Source organism: Pinus tabuliformis, chromosome X, assembly GCF_031772625.1.
Source record: "Pinus tabuliformis cultivar Carrire ecotype Pingquan chromosome X, CPIR1, whole genome shotgun sequence".
Lineage (NCBI taxonomy): Eukaryota > Viridiplantae > Streptophyta > Pinopsida > Pinales > Pinaceae > Pinus > Pinus tabuliformis.
Window position 1 is genome coordinate 681,922,157 of NC_142308.1, and position 21,999 is coordinate 681,944,155.

A 21,999-nucleotide genomic window follows, 5' to 3' on the forward strand; every position below is an offset into this window, starting at 1 on the left:
TCATTTCAAATCAATTTGCTTCCACACATCCCATATGTGTTTCCACAACTCTTGCATCCCAGAAATTGTTTAAGATTTAGTTCTTAACAAAGAATTATTGTTAGTGACATGCAAAGTACACTCTTAACAATTTTGCAGACATTTTTGATATTTTCTATTTGGTAACCTGCTCATTGCAACACATTTTCTCCTATTTACAACAAGCTCATACCTTAAAACGTGTGTGTGTGTGTATATATATATATATATATATATATATATATATAGTGTGTGTGTATATATATATATATATATATACATTACTTCTAAGGCTGTTAAAATATTACGCTCTAGCAAACAACCACACAAGAACAAATCTGAGTTAAACGTTACAAATTCAATAAATTTCACGCTTTAACAACATCTGTACAATACTCAATTTCTTATGTACGCTAACTGCCAGACCAGTGTGTCAGGCTTGTTAGAGGTTGATGGTTTAGGACCATCTTGGGATTGGTGTAATGGATGTTCTTGGCAAAATTTTGAAAACGGAGGAATTCGAGATCTGTATCAACGGTTTGGCATGTCTATGGTTACTTCTTGCACAAAATCAATTGTATGTTGGCAAACTTATAGTTATGCACAACACGTAATTAGGAAATGTGGCCATGAAAGAGCATTAATTTAATATTATAATTTAACTTGAGCAATAAATTTTTTTTCATATGAGTCAGACATCACATCTATTTTGTTCATAATGTGATTGAGAGTATGATGTATTGTAATCAACATAAGTAAATGTTTTTGTAGCGTTCGAATTTGCCTCAGGCTGAGGAAGGCAAAACTCGAGGCAACATCAAACCAAGCTGAGCCTCGTAGCTAGCCCTACGAGGACAAGAGAGGGCTCTCTCCGGTCGATCTCGGCAAAAGGTAATCAAAGAGGCCCGAGATGACTGAATTGATGACTAATTTTAGGCTAGGTATGAAGTACAAGGACTATGGACTTTATTTTTTGAAGTTTTGTTGAATTCAAGGGAAAGGCAATTTTGGGTGCGGGGATGAGGCACAGCTTTTGTAGAGGTCTACTTGGGGCAAGATAGGCGATTGTTTTGATGCCTTTAAAGTGATTGAATGAATAGACCTGACAGGTGAGGAGCTAAAGAGAGCAAGGAAGTCTCAAGGATTCTCCTTAAACTGAAGAAAACATGGAAAATTAAACAAACTTAAAGGCAGAGCATAGCAAATTTATGGATTCTACCTTATCACTTCATTTGTTTAATTGCAGAAGATTAAATAAGGAAAATGGTATAAATACACAACTTACAAGTACTGAGAGAAACACACCATCAAAACATAAGGCCACATGAATCCCAAATAGTGCTGCAAAACCCTGGTCTATCCTTTGCCAAAATTGCAGATAAAATATGTACAATAGTGTATCAAGCTATTCCCAAAAGTCCAACCATGAAAATGACTAAGAAAATACATAATATAGGCAAGATAACACATTCCCTTGCCTCTAGGGGTCGAGCTCAGGAGCTGTTTCAACCAATTCTAAACAAAGCACTACAATCTAGGTAGTCAAAACAACTTGCCTCTATAAGCTAGGAAACCAATTCATTCATTAAATTTTTGTTATTTTATGAATGAATCATCTAGAATAGGTAAATAAGTGTCAAGTCAACATAAAGTTCCATTAATTACATCAAGGAAGGTGAAAAATCCCATCACAAGTCAAAACTGGTCAAACTGGCTTCGTTTCCTGAGCTGAAGATGAAAATTTTGCAAAAAATCCTGATGCGTAGCGCGCCTGAGCCCTATGCGCCGCGCGCCTTTCCACCTGTTTTTGGGGCACTTCCCGGCATCCAAATTGAGCTCCGGTTGGCTTGTTGGAAAGTTCTGGATGTCTACTTTCCAACCCAAGTGGAATTTTCCAATTTGATGTCCATTTTCCCCTCCAAAAGTGAATTCTCCCAAGGTTGCTTCATGTGTGTCCAAAAAGGGGCAGTGAGGTCATTTTTTGCATGTTTTTTGACCTTTTGGGGACCCAAACCTTGATGAAATGTCTTGGCAGTAATTGAGAAGGTGTATTTCATCATGAAAAATCCAAAAATGCAAACCATTTGTGATTTGGACCTCCCAATATTATGGGTAGCGCGCGGCGCGCTACGCGTTGAGCCAAAAACCCTGTTTTTAGAGCCAAAAATTCAAAATTGACAAAATTTTCTCCAAATTCCTTGAAATTTGGGCTGGGGGTCCCCAATCAAGTACCATGCTCAGCCAAAGAGGCTTCGGCCAAAATCCGAAGACGATCAAGCTCCTTTTGTCAAGTTTTTTGCTTTTTGACCACTGTCTTCAATTTTGCCTTAATACTCCTAATTCGCGCCTTGCAAACTAGGTTCCGAGCCTTGTAATGCATAGCCATGTGTTTTAATAATGCATTGTCTCTGTTGGCCTTTCTCAGCCGCATCATAATCCTGCTCATAGTTTGACTCGGTCTCTGACATGTTTTTGAAGACAAGATAGCTGGAATATATATATGCTGATGTGTAAACTGTGTGCTCAATTGCTTGTAGACTGTTCTTTTGCTTCTTCTTTTTTTTAAAATGTTGTGACCAAAGGGAAAAAACAAATACATAAGGGAGTATTAGGAAAGGGGTAAACATTAGGGAATTAGGGAGTTTGGAAATAAAAGTTAATTAGGGAGTGGAGGGGAAATCTATATATGAGAATAGGGTTTTAGGGTTTTGGGATATTGAATAGGGTTAAAGAGTTTTGTTTGTTTTATATAGGGATAAGGGATTAGGGGTTTATTGATTGTAATGTAGGATTAATAAATGGATTTTATGAAATGAGGAATAAAGGGAAATTGGGAAAAGAACAAATCTTGGTCACAAAATTGTTTTCAAAACCTACAGCAATTTTTCATATTGGCAAAGGGAGGCTTTCAAAATCTTGTCTCAACGGTCATTATCCATGAACCCACCACATTCATCATCAAATACAATGCAAGTGCAGTGGATGAGGGCCTACCTAACAAATTGATGCAAAGAGGAGGTGAATTCATGCAAATTCTGGGTTTAAACCCCAGTGCGCCGCGCGCCTCTGATGCGCCGCGCACTTGTATTTTTACACTGTGTTTTATGCCCTGATGCGCCGCGCGCCCTTGATGCGTAGCGCGATTTCCAGGCGACTTTTGGAGGCCTTCCCGGTGTCCAAATTGGGTGCAGGATAGCTCATTGGAAAGGTCTTTGAGTCTAATTTCCAACCCAAGTGGAATGTTTCAATTTGGAGTTCATTTCCCCTGTCAAAAATCAAATCTCCCAGGACTGGTCAAAATGTGCCAAATGAGGCTGCCTCAAAGCAGAGTGCTGTTGCAGTCAACTTTTGAATGCCTTCCTCAACTCCAAATTGAGCTCATGATAGCTCATTGGAAATATATTTTTGTCTAGTGATCATTTGACTCATCAAAAAAGTTATTTGGCCAACCAAGCTAGGAGAAAACTTGATTTTCCCAAGGTCACTTCAGAGGTGCATCAATTCTCCCGAGGCGATTGTATTTTTGAGATTTCTCTAAAACCGTCATACCTGTGTAAAAAGTGAGGGAGGTTTTTTTTCTTTGGCATGTTGTGGACAAAAACCTCTCTCAGTTTTCCAAAATTCATCTTTGATTGCTCTGAAACATCTTTTGAATGAAACTTATCCCGATGTTTGAAACAAGGAATTTTGTGGAAATGAAGCGAAATGAAGGGGATGAGGGGCTTGTAAATTCTTGGGGAAATTTTGGGAAGTAGGGAGGGATGTTAAGAAGCAGGGGAAAGTGGAATCTTAGAGATGGAGTGAGGGGAAGGGGTCCAAAAGGGCAAAACACAGGCCTAGCCTAGAAAATTGCCAAGTTGTGGCAAGAAACTAGGGTTTGTGGAAAAATGAGGAATTTGGGGAATCTCAGTGATGGGAAATGTTTAATAAGGTACATTAATGATAGGGGAAGGTGTATGAACATCAGGATACAAATTTCTCCGATGATTTGACCCTCCAAGAGAATTTTCCTCCAAAACCCTAGGAGAGGGAAATGAACCTTGCCTAGGCGCAACTGAAGCATGAACAAGGTGTAAAATGACCCAATGGAACCTGACATGATGAAGACAACCCTATGAATGATGATAGACTCAGCTGAATAATGACATGGACCGACATTTGGACAACTTTAGGAGTGAAAGCAAACCCTAGACCTAATGCCTAGTGACCAAATTTTGCTTGAAGACTCTTTGAAATGACAAAATTTGACCTTGACACTCTAAGACCACTCTGTAAGAGCATATTTGATCACTGGAGGAAGGCTGGAAAGACTGACACTAACAGTTTCAACTTATCTTAAGCATTAAAAAGTCACTTAGGTTGTCCAAATTTAACAAATACTTTGAGTAAATTTGGTCCATAATGGTAAAATTATGATTAACGATTAGATGCAAGTAACTTAAACAAACAAACTCAAGATATACACAAACAAAATCAAGCCATCTGGACAGTACATATGAGTCATATCTTCGTTGGGATTTCAAAATCAGCGTGGATAGGTTCACATCCGTTGTTGCTTCAAAAGTTGTTCTAGTTCATAAACAAATGAACTCAAGATGTGCAAACAAAATCAGGCCAGTTGGCCAGTACATAGAGTCGTATCTTCAGTAAGGGCTCCAGAGCAACTTGGATACGCTCCCATCCATTGTTGGGATTCAAAAGTTGCTTTGGTTCAAAAATGGTTAGAGGAGCAATGGGAAGCATGTCAAACTGAGGCACCTTAGGAATATTAGGCAAAGGCCAGCTTTTTGTCTCTCAGCGTTCATGAACAACCAAATCAACTTCGTATAAAGTATGGGTCATGTCACCTACAAGTGACAAGACCCATTAATGTGAAAAGAGGGATGGGACTCGGGATAAAGAAAAAAAATCATGAAAATATATGATGTGACCATTCTCAATCTTATGGCCATGTTGATAATTCAAGCTCACAGTTACTTAGAGGTCAGAGCCATGGCAAACGTTGGAAGGGAGGGAATTCTATCTAGTAAGTGATTGACTCAATCTGCAATGTGCATATATTATTGTGATACTTCACGGGCATATTTTACTAATTTTGTTTTACTTCCTCATGACATTGACATAATGAATTTTCCCTTTGCAAATTTGAGTGAACTGAGTTTACTGAATTTAGATGGAACTCTTCTCCCATGTTCCTTTCATTGCTATTCTCTGTTGAAGAGTTTGTGCTTTGTTTCCTTGGGGTATGGAGTAATTTTATCAACCATGCAAATCTTTCACTATACCTCAGCGCGATTTATTTCCTTGGAGAGCTTTTATTTGGCATGCAAATGTTTGTCGAAGTCTAATATAATTATGAGATTAAAAATCATTGTTCACCTAATTGTAAACTCTTAGCATATGACAACTTGAGCGTGTTTGTTGAATATTACAAAATTTTGTATTTTATATGAGCACAAATAAAATTAAATTAATCATTCCAGTTGTTGAAAAACCTGTATATACACATTTTAGTTTCCAAGAAAGAAACAGTGATATCTTTATTCGAAGAAGAAAAGGTGATATATAATGCAAGAACACAAACCCAGTGTATTACATCACAAAACTTAGAATGAAATCAATTCATAAGCTTGGGGTTGAATAGAACATCACCAAAAAAGAATATACATCACAACGAAATAATAGAGTGTATATCGAAATAATCCTTGTAGAGCCATTAACACTATAAACCAACCATGTGACAATGTCTGCCTACAATATCATCCAAACAAGGTTTAGAGAAACCAGTGTTTGTGAGGTAGAAATGAGATTGCAACACCATGTCAAGAATTTCGAGACTTTGAATTTTTGAATATAAAAATGAAACAACATACAGATAATATGTGAGAGATTATAAATATAACAGTTATAGATTACATTTTAACATGAGATGAGAGGAAGTACATGATTTTTTGGTCTCCCCTCCTGGCAGTATTGCATTTCAGCATTTCAGAGTAAAGATTTAAAATATGATATCCTTATTGCCATAAAAAAAAAATAACAAATTTGTAGGCCTTCTATGTATGGGATCCCACTGCAGAACCAGGGATAAAAATAGGCACACTGAACTCTTTTGCTTCTTCATCGGCTTTAATCACCCTATAACCAGGCCAAGTTACGTGCCCATCTAGAAATGCACCAGGCCCAGAATTCCTGTATTCCCCAAAGTATAAGCTTTCTAATGCAAATTCTCCCGACCATTCCAACCAGCCAGCGGGATGAATGAGGTCGCCTAAAAACGATTGCATGTAAACTGTTCGAGAGTATAATTTCCAAGGCCTCCCGAGGTATGTTGAAGTGAATGCCATCCAGGGAGGGAGATCACTTGTTGCTGTAACTATACAATTATGTATTGAGATGCCGGTATTTTGATAAGGATGATTCCTTCTTTGGGCAGTGATTACATTCATTTGATTGGGCATACCTTGTCGAGCATAAATGTTACACTCCTGTAAAACCACGGCCGCATTGCCAAAAATGAAGTCTACTGTTCCAAACACGTCACATTCTCTGTAAAACTGCCTAAGAGAATGAACATAAAGTGTGTCTTGGTAACCAATAATACTGCATCGATAAATCGCTGCAAAATCGGCCCCCACCCGTAGAGCCACAGCTTGATGCTTGTCAGGCCCTGCACTGTTCATAAAGGTCATGTCACGTGCAACAAATCCTGCACCGGATACAGCTGCAATGCAGCCATTCACTGGTCAGTCATTGTTAATTGGCCTTAGCTCCATACACACACGTCATGAAACAATGTTGAAAATCCAATTAACCAATTCACTGGTCAGCCTTAGCTCCATACACGCATGTCATGAAACAATGTTGAAAATCCAATTAACCAGGTACAGAGAAAGAGAAAGAGAAAGGGTATTTCAATTAACCAGGTACAGAGAAAGAGAAAGGGTATTTCAAGAAATTGGATTGAACAATCAAACAAACAAAAATAATAATGCAGACAGAAAGGTTTGGAATAGTACCAAAGGTAGCGGAAGTGAAAGTGGTAGAACCCTCCTTCACATTTTTGCTGGAGACAACAACAGTCTTTCCCTTGCCATCGCCAACAAACATTATGTTGGTTTTTCGTTTAGAAATTTTGACAGTTTCAAGGTACAGTCCAGCTTTGACATAGATTATGTATTTTCTACTTCTTAAATGCTTGGGTGCCTCCTTGACAGCGTCGGTTATTGTTACATAATTGCCACTGCCATCCTGCGCTACGACAGCATCAGGGTTTAAGTGTGCAGGGGAAAGCTGTAGGAGTAAACGATCAGTTGCCGATAACCACATAGGGAATTCCTTCATGTCAGAATTCCTGATCCAGACCAGCGTTATGCCCCTCATCTTTCTTGAATTCCTGCTCCAGACCAGCGTTATTCCCCTCATCTTTCTTGAAACCAGCGTTATTCTTCTTTGGCAAATCCGTCGAGGGTTTTGGGAGCTGCTGCAGACTTATTCACCAGGTAAAGCTTTATTTTCCAAGCCGGCTTTGCTGAAAAGGGTTTGGAAGAGGGAGAGGGAATTGCTGATCAATTGAGGGAACTTTCTGGATTCTTTTAGTATGTCATTGGTGGATTGAAGAGTCGCATTGCCGCCTCCAATCAAGTCCTGGAAAGTATCCTGGTTTGTCAGAGCAGCACTGAGCCAAGTTTTGACATCGGAATGAAGAGCAATGAGCAGCTCCACGATACACTATATCATCTGAATGCCACGCTGCTCCACAAGGCTGGGCCACACCTTCGTCGCCGTCTCCCCAAACAGGAACAGGGGCTGCAACCTTTAGAGAGTACGATTGCAAAACCTGACCTATGGTGGCTTCAATGGTGGCTTGAACAAAATCTTTGGGTTCCACCAGCTGATCAACACCTGGATATGTGACCAGCGTAGACACGCACAGCTGAGGGTGGAACGTTTTATTGCAGGCGGTATGTATACCAGCCGGTATGGCTCCTCCTGTAGCCGCATATGGAACCTTGTTCCCAAGAATAACAATACCAACAGGAATAAGAAGGCAGGCAAATATAACAATTCCAATGGCAACCATCACCACCCATCTTCTCGTCGCCCGGGACTCATCTTGGTTCCCGGGCGTCATCGTGGAAGAAACCCTAAACCTGCCACAAATCTGCCTTCAGGAAACAGCGATCCGTAATTCAAGAACAAGAAAACTCAACTCAACTCTGCAGGAAGGATTCAAGAAACAGAGAATGAGAGCAGCGAACAAGAAACGCAGAATTTTTTTGTAAAAGTCAAGTATGTTTGACGACGTTCATTTAAAGCCTCCTGAAATTTGAAATGTGTGTGATTTAATATAATTAATTTAATTCTAAAATAATTAATTGTGATTTAGTATAATTAATTATTATTTAATGTAGTTTTGTGGTTCTTTTAATGATTATTATTATTATTATTTCATGAAGTATTTTGTTTTACATTTACTATCTGGTTTTGTTAATATAATATTGAATTTTAATGTTTATAATTATGAATATAATGAGCAAAGTAAAACATTGTCACAGAGTAAAGAGATTTAAGTAATATTTTTATGTTAACACTGAATTAAACATTTACCATATTCTTAAAATATATTTGGGGTTGGAAGACAACTAAAGATCATTTCGCATCAAAACAAATTTCGCAGTACACAACAATCACTCTAAATCTTGTTTTATTGAACTTAAGCAACGGATACATTTTTATTTTTATTTATGGGATTGGATGTTCTAATTACATTTAATTCGCATGCTTAGGATGATTAAAAGTTTGACCCTTTAATTGCAACTTCCATTTGAATGGTTACTATATTATGTTGAGTAGTGTTTTTGCTCAGCGAGATGAAATGAATCTGAGTGATGGGATCTCTATGAAAGGTTTTAGTCAAGTAAAAATTTGCAAACATTCTAATGATTAAAGGGCCACTTGGAGCATTTAATTGAGACATTTACCTATCATTTGTTTCATGTAAATTATGTGTCTCAATGGAATGAATTATGATGACAGTCTATGTCAAAGAGCACAAGTATATGGTTTTGACACACTTTTTTATTAAGAAATTCTCTTAGATATATAGGCTAAAGACGTGTTCTGAAATATATATATAAAACAATAATACATGTCATTAGGTGAATAAAATTGTGGCTTGGGAGTCATTCACACAGGAAACCCCATAACTTTAGGAGGTTACTCATTGAGCTTAAAGCCTTCTTTGTTGGAGTTCCAAGTTGCCCCTATTGGTACCAATTTGAATAATATCACATTAGACAAGACTACATATGGACATTACTTACATGTACCTTAAGTATATTGAAATTTCCCCTAGATCCATCTCGAAACCACCCATTCAGCCGCCTAACTATTATTGTGCACCTAAAGCAACATTCGAGAAAAATACTCTCTCATACTAGCCTAGCATTGGTATATTTTATGGCCATAGCACGAGTCACACCCATTATATAAACCATTTCTTGCTAAAAAATACTTATTGCTAATTTGGGTTACTTGATCAACCATTTACTTTTTAATTGTGGGATTGAATTAAAGGTTAATGATTATATACCTTATTATGCTACAATTTCATTTGATTAAGATATATGGTTCATGTGCAATACATAATTCATTAATATGCACTAATAACTAATTGAACAATCAACATTGGACTAAAAATGTTCAAACAATTCATCATCATACAACGACTCTAAGAAAGGATCAACATCTAATCTGCCCTACTCAGCGCTAAGAAAGGATCAACATCTAATCAACATTGTTCATTCATTAAAGAATATCAATCATGAAGATAGATGATTGGTATACATATAGAATTTAAAGTAGAAGAATAAAATAGATGATTGAATGATGACTGCAATAACCTATTTAATGTTATGTTAGATGTGTATACACACACACATTAGGCTGAAGGTTACAATTAAAGATTGAGAACCTTATTGGCACATCATCATTATTTAATATTTTATTTATATATTTTATGTTTATTTTCATTTTATTTTGACAGTTCCCTTACAGCACACATCCCTAACTCTAGTGTACGTCTATGGATGTAACAAAGTAAACATATTTTGGATAGAGTGAATTAGAAACAAAGGTCGTAGTTTATTACAAGCAAGCATAGTCCACTCAAGTGTAGGCACACAAGAAATTACATCTATCCCAAATGGGTGCATGTTCAATCCATGGATTTTTTATTGTTTTAACACAAAACAGAAGACGCACTTCAATTGACATTTAGACCCAATCATATGCCATGTATCAATCGTTGGCTAGCCTATCGTTCGAAAATAATGAGGGCACAACCATTGGGATGTGACATCTATTTCAACATCATGTGCATTCTCAAAACCAACATCTTGAGGGCGCAACCTTCAACAAGAAGAAGTATCTATTTAATGCAGTGGAGATGTAATGTGGTTGGATATTGAGAGTTTCTAAAATCTCTTTTCACATGTAATAACTTTTGAACTTTGATGTCACTGGAAAAAAGATGATTGGTCTTCATTTTCTCTCCTTTCTTCTGTGTTGATTGTGCTTGTCCTTCCACTTAACTAGATTTATTGACTTCATATGTTTTTGTGGGTGTTTTCTACCCAAGCATGGTAAAATACTTGTGAACCAGAGCTATGTAACAAACCTAAAAGCCTCATAATGTTAGATATTTTATTATTGAATTAGTTTCAAGTGACGGACAAGCTTGGAGCAGACTCTTTACATTACTGTAGGGTTTCTCTTAATCTAGCATTGGCGTGATGGCCATGATGATTTGATAGCTTTGTAAACTACAAAGGATTGCTTTTCTACTCCTTAATAATTTAATTTAGCTCCTTGAAAATTTGAGCTGAAAATGAAATAGGAGCTTCGATTTTCTATTCATTTGGTTGGTGTTAAGACTGTTGCATATGATAATTCAGAGGCAAAAGTATATAAAATAAATTGATCAGAAAAAATTGGGAGTTGATAGAGAAGGGGCATCAACTACAACTTGTTTGATTTCTTTAAATGCTTCTCTTTCATGATCACCCCATTTAAAAAGCGAATCTTTTTTTATCATTGTTTGTAATGGTAGGACAATTTGAGAAAATCCGGGGACAAATCTCTTAACAAAATTGATTTGGCCAAGAAAAGATTGCATTGATTTTTTGGTATGTTGTAATGGAATTTCTAAAATTGTTTTAATTCTTTCTGGATCAATACAAATTCCATGTTTGGATACAATAAAACCAAGGAGTTTACCTTCACTAAGAGCAAAAATTGATTTCTTGGGGTTTAGATAAATTCCATACCTTCTGCATCTTTCAAAGGTCTGCTTTAAGTCATGTAAATGATTATTTCTCTTCTTTGAATATATGGTATTATCATCTAGATATACCACAACATTTTTATTAATCAACCCCTTGAAAGAAATGTCCATCACTCTCTGGAACGTAGCTCCTGCATTCATTAATCCAAAAGGCATTTTCTGATATGCATATGTTCCCCACTTTGTTCTAAACATAGTTTTTAATCGGTCTTCTGGATGAACAAGGATCTGATTGTATCCTGGAAATCCATCTTAAAAAGACATTAATTCAGAATGAGCAACTGATTGCGGAACTTGTTCCATTAATGGGATGGGAAAATTGTCCCTTTGACATGCCTTATTTAAATTCCTAACAAATGTGAATATCACCACTTCTTTTTCTAACCTGTACAAGATTGGAAACCCATTTGGAATGTCTCACTCGAAATATGATTTTGGCTTTTAAAATTTTATTCAACTTGTTTTTAATCTGAGTTTCCAAATTCGTTTGTATCTTCCTATGTTTTAGTTGAATGGGTTTAACATCTGGTACCATTGGGATAATGTGTTGAATGATGGGGGCATCATAAGTTTTCAGATCTTGATAATTCCAAGCAAAGATATATTTATATTTCTTTAAGAGACAAATAAATGCATTTCTTTCCTCAGATGAGAGACCAAGACCTAAGTTAAAATTATAGGATTTATATCATGTCCTATGTTAACTAATTCAAATCTCAAAGTTGAACTTTGAAGTTTGCAGTTGTTGAACATTTTAAATGTCTTTAGGATCATAAACATCCTCAAGCTTAACTACAGGTTTTGGCAGAGCATTTTTTTCTTTGATTTATTCAATTGAGAATCATGTTCATCCTCATCAATTACTTGGTCAAGATAGGATTCTTCGAATGTTAAAAAATATAGGATATCCCCATCATCATTGATTACTCGCCAATTGGTAACATTATCGGGAATGGATGGGCGAAAAATCAACTCTATATAAATTATGTCTGGACTAAAATCTTTAGGTGGGATTAATTTAGATACAACATTGGCCAAAAGATCAGCATTGACGTTATGTATTCTTGGTATTGGAGAAATATTGAATGCTACAAAATGTGAAGTAAGATTTTGAATTCAGGATTGATAATGTCTAAGGTGATTTAAAACACAATGGATATTGTTTCTGACTTGTTTTATAACGATTTCAAAATCACCAAAGATTTGAAGATATTCAACGCCAAGATTTATTTCTTTATACAATCCTTGCACTAATGCTTCATACTCTGCAATATTATTAGTACATTCAAATTCTAGCCTACATGCTAGCATAGTTTTTTCACCAGTGGGGCTTATTAATATAAATCCAGCTCATGCATCTTGGATTAGTTGGAATCCTCTCTGGTTGTAGGAAATTTAGGATTTTAGAAAACTTATGTATGAGCCCACTGATCTTTCTTTTAGACCGACATGAAGAATGGCATTCTTACTTTCGTAGTTGAGTGTGATGTATGCCAGCGAAGGGGAAATGATCAAGCTATTGGGAACCCTACAACCTTTTCCACTCCCTAGTTTCATCTGGACATATGTCTCCATGGATTTCATTACAGATCTCCCAAATCCATGCAACAAATCAGTGATCATGGCAGTTGTCGACGAACTTTTCAAATATTCTCATTTTTTCAATCTACCACTCCCATTTACCCCAAAATTGGTAGCTCAAGTTTTCATGAACCAAATTTTCAAACTGGATTGCATGCCAACTTCCATTGTGTCTGATCGAGACCCAAATTTCAACAAAAAATTTTGGTAGGAACGTTTCAAGCTACAGGGCACACAACTCCAACTGAGTACTTATCATCCCCAAACCAATGGTCAAACAAAAGCAATCAAAAAATGTTTGGAGACCTATCTGTGATGCTTCATTTTAGACAAGTAACATTAATGAGTACAATGGTTAACTTTAGCTTAATGGTGGTATAATACTAGCTATCATGAAGCCAACAAGATGATGCCATATGAGGTAGTGTATGGACAACTCCCGCCTTCACAATCTTCTTATATCCCTGGATCTTCCACAGTATAGGAAATTGATCAGATCCTGCAGAACCGTGTCACCATGATCGCTCATCTCAAATATAATCTACTTCAAGATCAGAATATAATGAAGCAACAATCCTATGAACATCATTCAGAGCGATCATTGCAAGTAGGTGACCAGGTTTTCTTGCAACTCCAACCTTATAAGCAGCCCTCTCAAAAATAAAAGGGCTACCAGAAACTACCACCAAAATTCTATGGGGTTTATCAAGTGCTTCAACGTATAGGAGTAGTTGCTTGCAAACAGGGCTTGCCAACTAATTCAAAAATCCAAAACTCTTCCGTGTATCTTGCCTCAAGAAAGTTGTGGGGAACAATTGCAAGGTCCAAACAAGCATTCCATAATTGGGTGAGGAAAGTTCACTTTGGCTCAGACCTGAACAGGTTCTCGATACTCGTGAAATACATCTTTGTGGTCGCATGATCAGGAAGTCCTCATTAAGTGCAAAGACACATCTCCAGAAGATGCGACATGGGAACGAACCACTATTCTTCAGTAGTTTCCACAGCTTCAGCCTTGAGGACAAGGTGCTTTTAATGGGGCAGGGTATGTTAGGGTCCAACCCTAACCCCTTTATTTATGTAATAATCCCAAGGGGCCTTGTCAAAGTTATCGTTAGTTAGTTAGTTGACAAATAAAGCTTGTAAGCGGTTATCCGCATTAATAATAATTATAAGTGGTTGACTCACATTATAGAAAAGGGACCAAAATTGTTATAAATGGGCCATAGTTAATTAATAAAGTGGCTAACCCGTATTATGGAAGGGACCACTAGTAATTAGGATTTTGGATGTCATAAAGTTATGAATAGTCTTAGATAGCAAGGGAAGAATCATCAAGTTTTATTGTAATCGAGCTCTGCTCTATTGGAGGTTTCCCCCTCAAAGAGGCAAGAGAACATTATATTTTTCTTTTAAATCATAAAATATATTTTCATCTTGTCTCAATTAATGTGATATTTTTGTGTTTCGAGCTATCCTGTTTAATATTTCCTCCATTATGTTTTTCTCGCAGGTCTAGCACATAACAGAGGAAGTAGTAACAAAGATTAAATGTGTAGTATTATGATTTTAGGTGCCAAAAAGGCCAAAATACCATCGTTCTAGGATACATATAATTAATTGATGTCTTCTCTATGTTTCCTTCACATATATTTGTTATATCATCCAAATATTTTGACTGTAATGAACGAAAACTACCATTATTCGGTAACGAAAATATTATAAAAATAGAACTCAAATATTGATTGTAGTGAATGAAAATTCACAGATTCTCGTTATTCTAAACTTCATAAATTCTACATATCATTTCAGCTTCCTCAAACACTCTCAACTTGGAAATTTACTTTCTAGACTTCATCTCTTTTGCAAGCATAATTGTCGATTGTTATACGTCCCTTCAATCTCCCCTTCCTGGTTGAGTACACTACAAATACAAGCCTCTATTTTTTAAACTCTTGTGTTACCCAATTTGAGTTGCAAAAGAGGGAGACATGCATACTTTCTTAAGCTTTCTATTGCACAAGTCCATATATGATGTTATATGCAAGAATTTGTTGCTGAAATTTTAGAGGAGATGAAGGAAGCACAAGGAGCCTTGTTTTCTTTCATTTGTAGAGAAAGATTCCTGGTCCTAGTTCTATTTCTAACTCCAAGAGAGCTAAATAGGGAACGTTTCATGAATGCAACCTCTCCATCTTAGTTGTTTGCATATTGATAATTGGCATTGCGAACACGTATTATAGTTAATATAATCACACAAATATGAACATTAACATTTTCTTCACCGAATTCAAAATTATTGTTTAGATGGATAAGCTATAAAATGAAAATTCCAAAATATTTTCTAAAATATAAAACATATATAAATTACATGAGTAGGATAAACATAATCCTATATCAATACCCAGCCATGTCTTGAAATCTTGACTATGTTCTGAATGATAATATAGCATTCGATTTTTCCATGTTTACCAATTTTAAGCAGGGGCTTCTCACACAAGCTTGCTCGTCCATTGGCCTTGCTGCGTCTCTTCGATTGCCTTCAACTATCTTCCTTTACATGAACCCAACGTGAACCCATACACGAACCTACCTGGATATTTCTCGCTGTGTCGAACTTTCACACGGCTTCCCTCGCCTTTTAACGGTCTGGCGTCCCTTCTATCCTTTGGCGAAATTTTGGCGAACTTCAAGGCAAAGATAAATTGAAAACAACTACTACACAACAGACATTTACTCAAGCACACAAGTACTCAAATGCGGAATGAACACCAACACTCTTTTCATATTATTTCAAAAAATGGAATTGGTTACAATGTATCCCTTCCAAAGATCGACTGTGTTTGCATTTATCGGACTTTTAGCTTCTCATAGGAGAGAGAGCGTTACCGAAGGCTTCCTGGCAAAACACAGACTCTGTCTCAGAATATAAAGACTCAAGACATATATAGACTCAAGACTTTAAACTCTACAAGGTCCGACCACTTTAGATTCTTACCAATGCCGAGCACACTGATACACAGGCTTCTCAAATCTCTATGACTCTAAGACTCTCAAACTTTGAATGCCCTGAATGAGCCTTACCCCTTTCTTTTATAGAAAAAGGAGGGTACAAGCATTCAGTGATTGGGCCGACAAACTTTTGTACCAATATTCTGTCAGTCATGGAGATGTGGCTCAAAGCACACCAAAATTCGGAGAAGTGCTCCGAGTCTCGTGACTGAAGAATCTTTGTACATAAATACATTGTGGATGATTTATCAAATCCCACGGAAATTATTCTGACCAGATATTTACATAGTGGATGCTTTTGTACAGAAAAGCCCGCGAGAAAACTGGTCGGGAACCTCACCGGAGAGACAGCGCACCACCCCTCCTCTAGTCCTTGTGACTAGACGTCGTGTTTACAAAGTGGAGGCTTTAAGGACAAGCCCACGAGAACCCTTTTTTAAAAAACAGTGATTTCGGGAAACCGAAACTTTTTGTACAAATTTTCATCCCATGCTTTGGTAAATATTCTTCTAACAATCATGGGTTTATTTAAAACAATTTGATGCTTGATCTTGGTCAAAACAAGCCACTCATAGTGTCTAGTCATATATTCTCTTAAGGTTTCATTATCTGAAATCTGTAGCATTTCTTTAACATTGTTGTAGGGAGAGTGAAAACAGTCGGGGATGTTATGCTCAAAACAAATGTCGCATTTAAATCGACTGTAGGATTCACGGTATACCGGGTCAAAAGCAGTTTTATTGACTCCATAATCTGTCCACCAAGTTTGTAGCCAATCGCACTATTGGTTCCTTTGCATGATTCCAGTTGTTCCAAATTTTAATTTGATATAGTGGGTTTCATCCTTTCCATCAATATTTAGAAAACCCCACCAAAGTTTTTTATAGCCTGCAAGATCATAGATTGTATCGGGGAAAATAAGCTTAGGATCACCTCCAGGCCATAAGGCTGCATCATGTGTCTTCATGGGCCAGAAGATATTTCGAGTGCGATTTATGCTGAAATATATGTTATAGTTTCCTCTTTGATTTCCTCCATGAGACAAAATCATAGTGATGTCATGGAAATCGCTTTTAAGGGCATCTTCTGCCAAGAGTGCATATGTTCTGCTTTTTGTGTAGCCCATATCATGGATCCATCTGCTGCCTTTAGGGTACACTCTTCATTCTGGTAGTAGGTGAAAAATATCAGTATGTGCTTGCAGGTTTGCATCTAATACTTTAGTATTTCTTAATTTCCAGGTTGGTTTCCAATTTTCTTTATATTCGGACCAACTCTCGTTTTCTGGGATTGTTCTCAGAATTCCCTGTTTTTGACTTTGATCCCATTCTGTAACAATTAGCAGCACATGTTCTTGTTGTTGGATGTATTCCCTGCTAAGGAAATCTCGTAAACAATTTTCTACTCCTTTGATGTGCTCAACCTCAAAATCATAGTTAGCAAAGAGGGTCTGCCATCTGGAAAACTTAGCTTCTCCATGCTTTTTAATATCTTTGGTTAATGCCTTTTTCAAAGCCGAGGCGTCGGTTCTTAGTAGAAACTTCTTGTTTACTAGATGAAATTCGAACTTATCTATACAATTCCACGCAGCTTTGACTTCTTTTTCTATGGTGGAATAATTTTGTACCGCAGGGTTCCAAGTCCCTGAGGTGAACTGAACAATCTGTTCAATCCCATCCTTTCTTTTCTTGAGGATGCCTCCCCATCCAATATCGCTGGCATCTAACTCAACAATTTTAAAAGCATTATTATCAGCTACATACAGAATAGGGAGTGTTTTTACCTTGGCCTTAATTTGCTGGACAACCCTTGTGTGTGCTTCGGGCCATTAGAGTGTACCCTAAAGACAGCTAATGGATCCATGATATGGTCTACACAAAAAGCAGAACAGATGCACTCTTGGCAGAAGAAGCTCTTAAAAGCAATTTCCATGACATCACTATGATTTGGTCTCATGGAGGAAATCAAAGAGGAAACTATAACAGATATTTCAGAATAAATCGCACTCGAAATATCTTCTGGCCCATGAAGACATACGCAATTATGGTGAAGAGAAGTCACATACAAAATCCACACCGCCATATTATGAATACCAGGGGTCTTTACCATGGTATTGTCCCATAGTATTTGGAAGCGACAACGGATATTTGATCCCATCAAATAATACTTACAACATAACTAAGGTATTTACCTAAGATATTGACTAAGCAAAAAGATATATAAGGAGATGGACATCAAAGTGTTATAAGTGCAAATTATGGGTTATTAATGTATAATCTGATTTGAAATACGGGTGCACCAAGGAGCATGGAAGAGGCTCATATCTAATAGATCTAAAAGAATAGTAATGAATATGCTTGCTTGACCTTTTTTGTGATTATAGATAACAATGATAGATGTGTGTGATAATAATTCTCTGACGTGGATATGTGAAAGTGAAGTATGCACAATATGTGTTGTGGTTGTAGCAAAGGTTTGAGTCATTGATTTTAGGTCTATACGTTGATGCACATATGAAAGTTCGCGTCCATACTTGGATCATTTTCTAAGTAGTTTTGTATATATTCTGTGAAAGTTCAGAATCTGTACGCGGGTGTTAAGAATGGTAAGCACATACGTACACAGATGTTCTCTGTAAAATTCCTGTATACATGCTAGGGTTTTCCAATATGGGTTGTTGATGATGTTTGATCAGTTCTATTATGTTTGCTACTGTCTATCGATGATGTCTCACTCATAATAGTATGTGATTGAAAATACTGGTTGGGTTGATTTGGTTATGGAATGGAATGTTGATTAGTGATGATGCCACTATGTATGATTTGTATATTATTCAGTAATCCATGATGGATTCAATATGTGATTCAATGTGACAGTAATTTAGATTCAGGTGTCAGTTATTTGAGATCTGTACGCAGGTCTTCTTCAAGGGAAGTGCGTACATATGCGGGTATGATTCAGAAGAATATTGTATACATTCAGACATATGTTTAATCAGGGTTTGGATTGACAACATTTGATTTCGGTGAAGAACAATATATGGTCTGGTATATTTATTAGTGGTTGTGCATTGATGTGATGTGATTGGTATTCTCTTGCTAAGATTTATTGATTGATTTGATGATTGAGATGATTTGATTCAGTGACTGGTTTCAAAGTTGTTATTTTATTTTATATTAATGATGGAAGTGGGTCTAGTCTAAAAATATGATGAAATGTGGCCTATACGTTTGATGTTTTGACCCAGTTGGATCCAGTATGAAATATTGTGAAACTTGGTCCACAAAGGTGTTGAGGGTTGGAGCCTTCAGTGGGGAAGTCGAAGCTTCCTTCTAGTAGTAGTTGAAGAATTTGTACATGGGGTAGGATATCCCTTCCGTTAGGAGCCGGTAAATGAGATCAGGGGTTGGATCTCCCTTCCAGTGGATGCTAGAGAATGAGAGAAGGTTGTAGCCTTCTGTAGGTCGGTGCTTGTGTACTGGTATGATTTTGCGCGAATACAAGATTATAATATGTTTTCCTTTATAATAAAAGAAGAAGATAAAGACGAAGACAATGGTGGTTTTCTCCCACATTGGGTTTCCACCTAAAATCATGATGTTCTTGTGTGTTGATATGTTTCTTGTGCGTTCTTTACGGCTCATGGTTTCTTCTTAATGAATTAATAATGAAGTAATAATTATCCCGTTAAGTACGAATAGTTAATGAACTAATTGATAAATTATTTATTTGGATATACATTGTTTGTATTCTTCAAAGTCATGTACATACGTTGGTTTCTTTAAGGGCAGTAACGTACAAAAATCAGAATAAGAAATAAAAAGTTGAAATTAGTTTAAAATAATGATTCACCCCCCCCCCCCAAGTATTTTTCCTAACAATTTGTATCAGAGCAGGTCCCTCAGTACAAGCTTGATCGTTTAAAATGAGATTTGTCAAGATGTGTGGTCAAGGAGGAGTATTTTGTATCAAACCACCTTTATCTAATCGAACTCACTTTTTCTTTTGGAAAGTGAGAATCAAGGCATTTTTGTAGGCACTTGGAGCAGATGTATGGGCAATTGTTGAAGGTGGATATCAATATCCAGCCTCTATTCCCATAGATATTGCAAGGAAGAAACAATATGAAACCAATGCAAAGGTTGTAAATGCCGTCTTGGGAAGTGTTAGGATATTCCGACACATAGGAAATAGTTAAGTTCAACTTGGTCTAGTATAGAGTTAGGTATAGAGTTAGGTAAAGTGTGTTTCTTTACCGTTGTACATTTTGTAACTTACAATCCGACGGTCACGATATGTAGTGATCCGACGGTTCATTCTCTCCTCGGTATTACCGACACTTGATCCGTGGCTTGACACCCGATTGGTCCATGAGTTCTATTTAAAGCGCATGGAGGGTCATTGTTCGGGTAATCCGTGCATGAGAGAAGCTTATGTAAATTTTCATTCTTTGATTAATAAATTGCCTGTAGTACCCACGTTGGGACAGGCCGTGGACTGTTGCCCTCTTTGAGGGTTTTAACCACGTCAAAAATACTGGTGTATTGATCTGTGATCTGGTTGTGAGCGGTGTCCTTTTGGTAATCTTTCTGAGGAACTTACCCTGTAAATTCCTACATGGTATCAGAGCTATTTGAGGGCCGCGTCCGTTGGTGATCCAAATCTGAAGCCGGTAGAACTGCATGCGGCTGTCGTTTCCTAGATCTGTTGTTTATGACTGCTTTCGGGCCGAGAGGACTGCTCTGTTGCGTTCGGAGCATCTGTTCCAGTGAGGAACCCCTTTCGTTTCACGCGAAAAGGTTTCCGGTAGCCCTAGCTGCGTCATTTTTCAGATCGGGAGATATACAGTGCTTTTTTGCAGTTTACTGTTATTTTCTCTCTGCTTATTTCAGTTTCCGTTTATTTAGCCTTTTTTTTTAACCGGATCTATACCTTTCATTTCTGCGTATGCTCTTTGCCCTGCAACTCTGTGCGATCTGGGCAAATCAGAAACAGAAAGGAAGGATTTTTCTCATGCGTATGCTCTTTTCCCTGCACCTTAGTGTGATCTCGGAAAATCAGAAACATTGAGAAAAATATTTAGTTTTTCGGCTAAAGCTAACTTTGAGTTTTTTTTTTTTTAATTTCTAGTTTTTTGGCTAAAGCTAACTTCGAGCCGCAAGGTTCGTTTTTCTTTGCATATTCGTGTTGGGTTTTGTGTTTTGTGTTTTGTAGGGAAAAAGAGCTTTCTCAAGGCAAGCACGCAAACCAAGCCCCCCCCCCCCCCCCCTCTCTCTCTCTCTCTCTCTCAAATTTTTTGTATAGATCAATTGGTTCAAAGCTATTTTAAGAGAGTAGAGGTCTTGGGTTCAAGTCTCCATTTTGTGGGGGCGGATTTTTTCATTCCCGCACATTCGCGCACTTTGCCGGCAACGTCAACAATTTTTTTTTAAAAAGCCATAACTTCTTCATCCGGAAGCCTTTTTCAGAGCCGTTTTTTTTAAAACCGCCTATTTTTTCGAGATCTATCCATTGGAACACTTACTTTCAGCATCTTCAGCTTCAATTTTTTTTAAAAATGGAAAGTCCATGCCAAGTCATTCTTGACAGCACTAACTACTTCCAATGGGTAGCCTACATGGAAGATTTACTTAGAAGTAAAGGTCTCTTCAGAATAGCCACAGACCAAGAGAAGAAACCAAAAGATGAAGACAAGGTTGCAAAATGGGAAAATAGACAAGATCAAGCACGTGGTTTGATAGGGATGTCTATTTCTCCTGATCTTAGATTCCACATTGCAGAACTTGAGACTCCTCATGAAGCATTAGAAAAACTCGCTAAAGTTTTTGGGATTAAAAATGAAATTAGAGCCCATCAACTTGAAAATGAGTTGCTTACTTTGGATCCTAATAATTTTTCTTGCATTGAAGATTTCTTGTCCAAATTCAAGACCCTTAGATATCTCTTGGAAGGTGTTAAAGTTAAGAAAGAAGATGGTAACCTTATTTATTCCATCCTTACTAAGTTGGGACCAGCCTACTCTGTATTTGTTTCCACTTTCC

At 37.1% G+C, this 21,999-nt stretch overlaps 2 protein-coding genes and 1 pseudogene across 2 annotated transcripts; all 3 read right to left on the bottom strand.

The window, feature by feature from the left end:
* Positions 1 to 6,074: 6,074 nt before the first annotated feature.
* On the bottom strand, positions 6,075 to 6,774 carry LOC149141814 (pectinesterase pseudogene; annotated as a pseudogene).
* A 162-nt stretch (positions 6,775 to 6,936) lies between these two features.
* Positions 6,937 to 7,443, bottom strand: LOC149141815 (pectinesterase/pectinesterase inhibitor U1-like). Its single transcript, XM_089451339.1, has one exon. It carries the CDS (start codon positions 7,441 to 7,443, stop codon positions 6,937 to 6,939), a length of 507 nt encoding a protein of 168 aa, XP_089307465.1.
* A 178-nt stretch (positions 7,444 to 7,621) lies between these two features.
* LOC149141816 (uncharacterized) lies at positions 7,622 to 8,169 on the bottom strand. The gene has a single exon (XM_089451340.1). The coding sequence runs from the start codon at positions 8,150 to 8,152 to the stop codon at positions 7,622 to 7,624; it is 531 nt and encodes a 176-aa protein (XP_089307466.1). The 5' UTR covers positions 8,153 to 8,169.
* Positions 8,170 to 21,999: the final 13,830 nt, after the last annotated feature.

Bases quoted from the DNA above. Each gene is read 5' to 3' on its own strand.
- LOC149141815 (XM_089451339.1), bottom strand. From the start codon at position 7,443: ATGAGGGGAATAACGCTGGTCTGGAGCAGGAATTCAAGAAAGATGAGG.
- LOC149141816 (XM_089451340.1), bottom strand. From the start codon at position 8,152: ATGACGCCCGGGAACCAAGATGAGTCCCGGGCGACGAGAAGATGGGTG.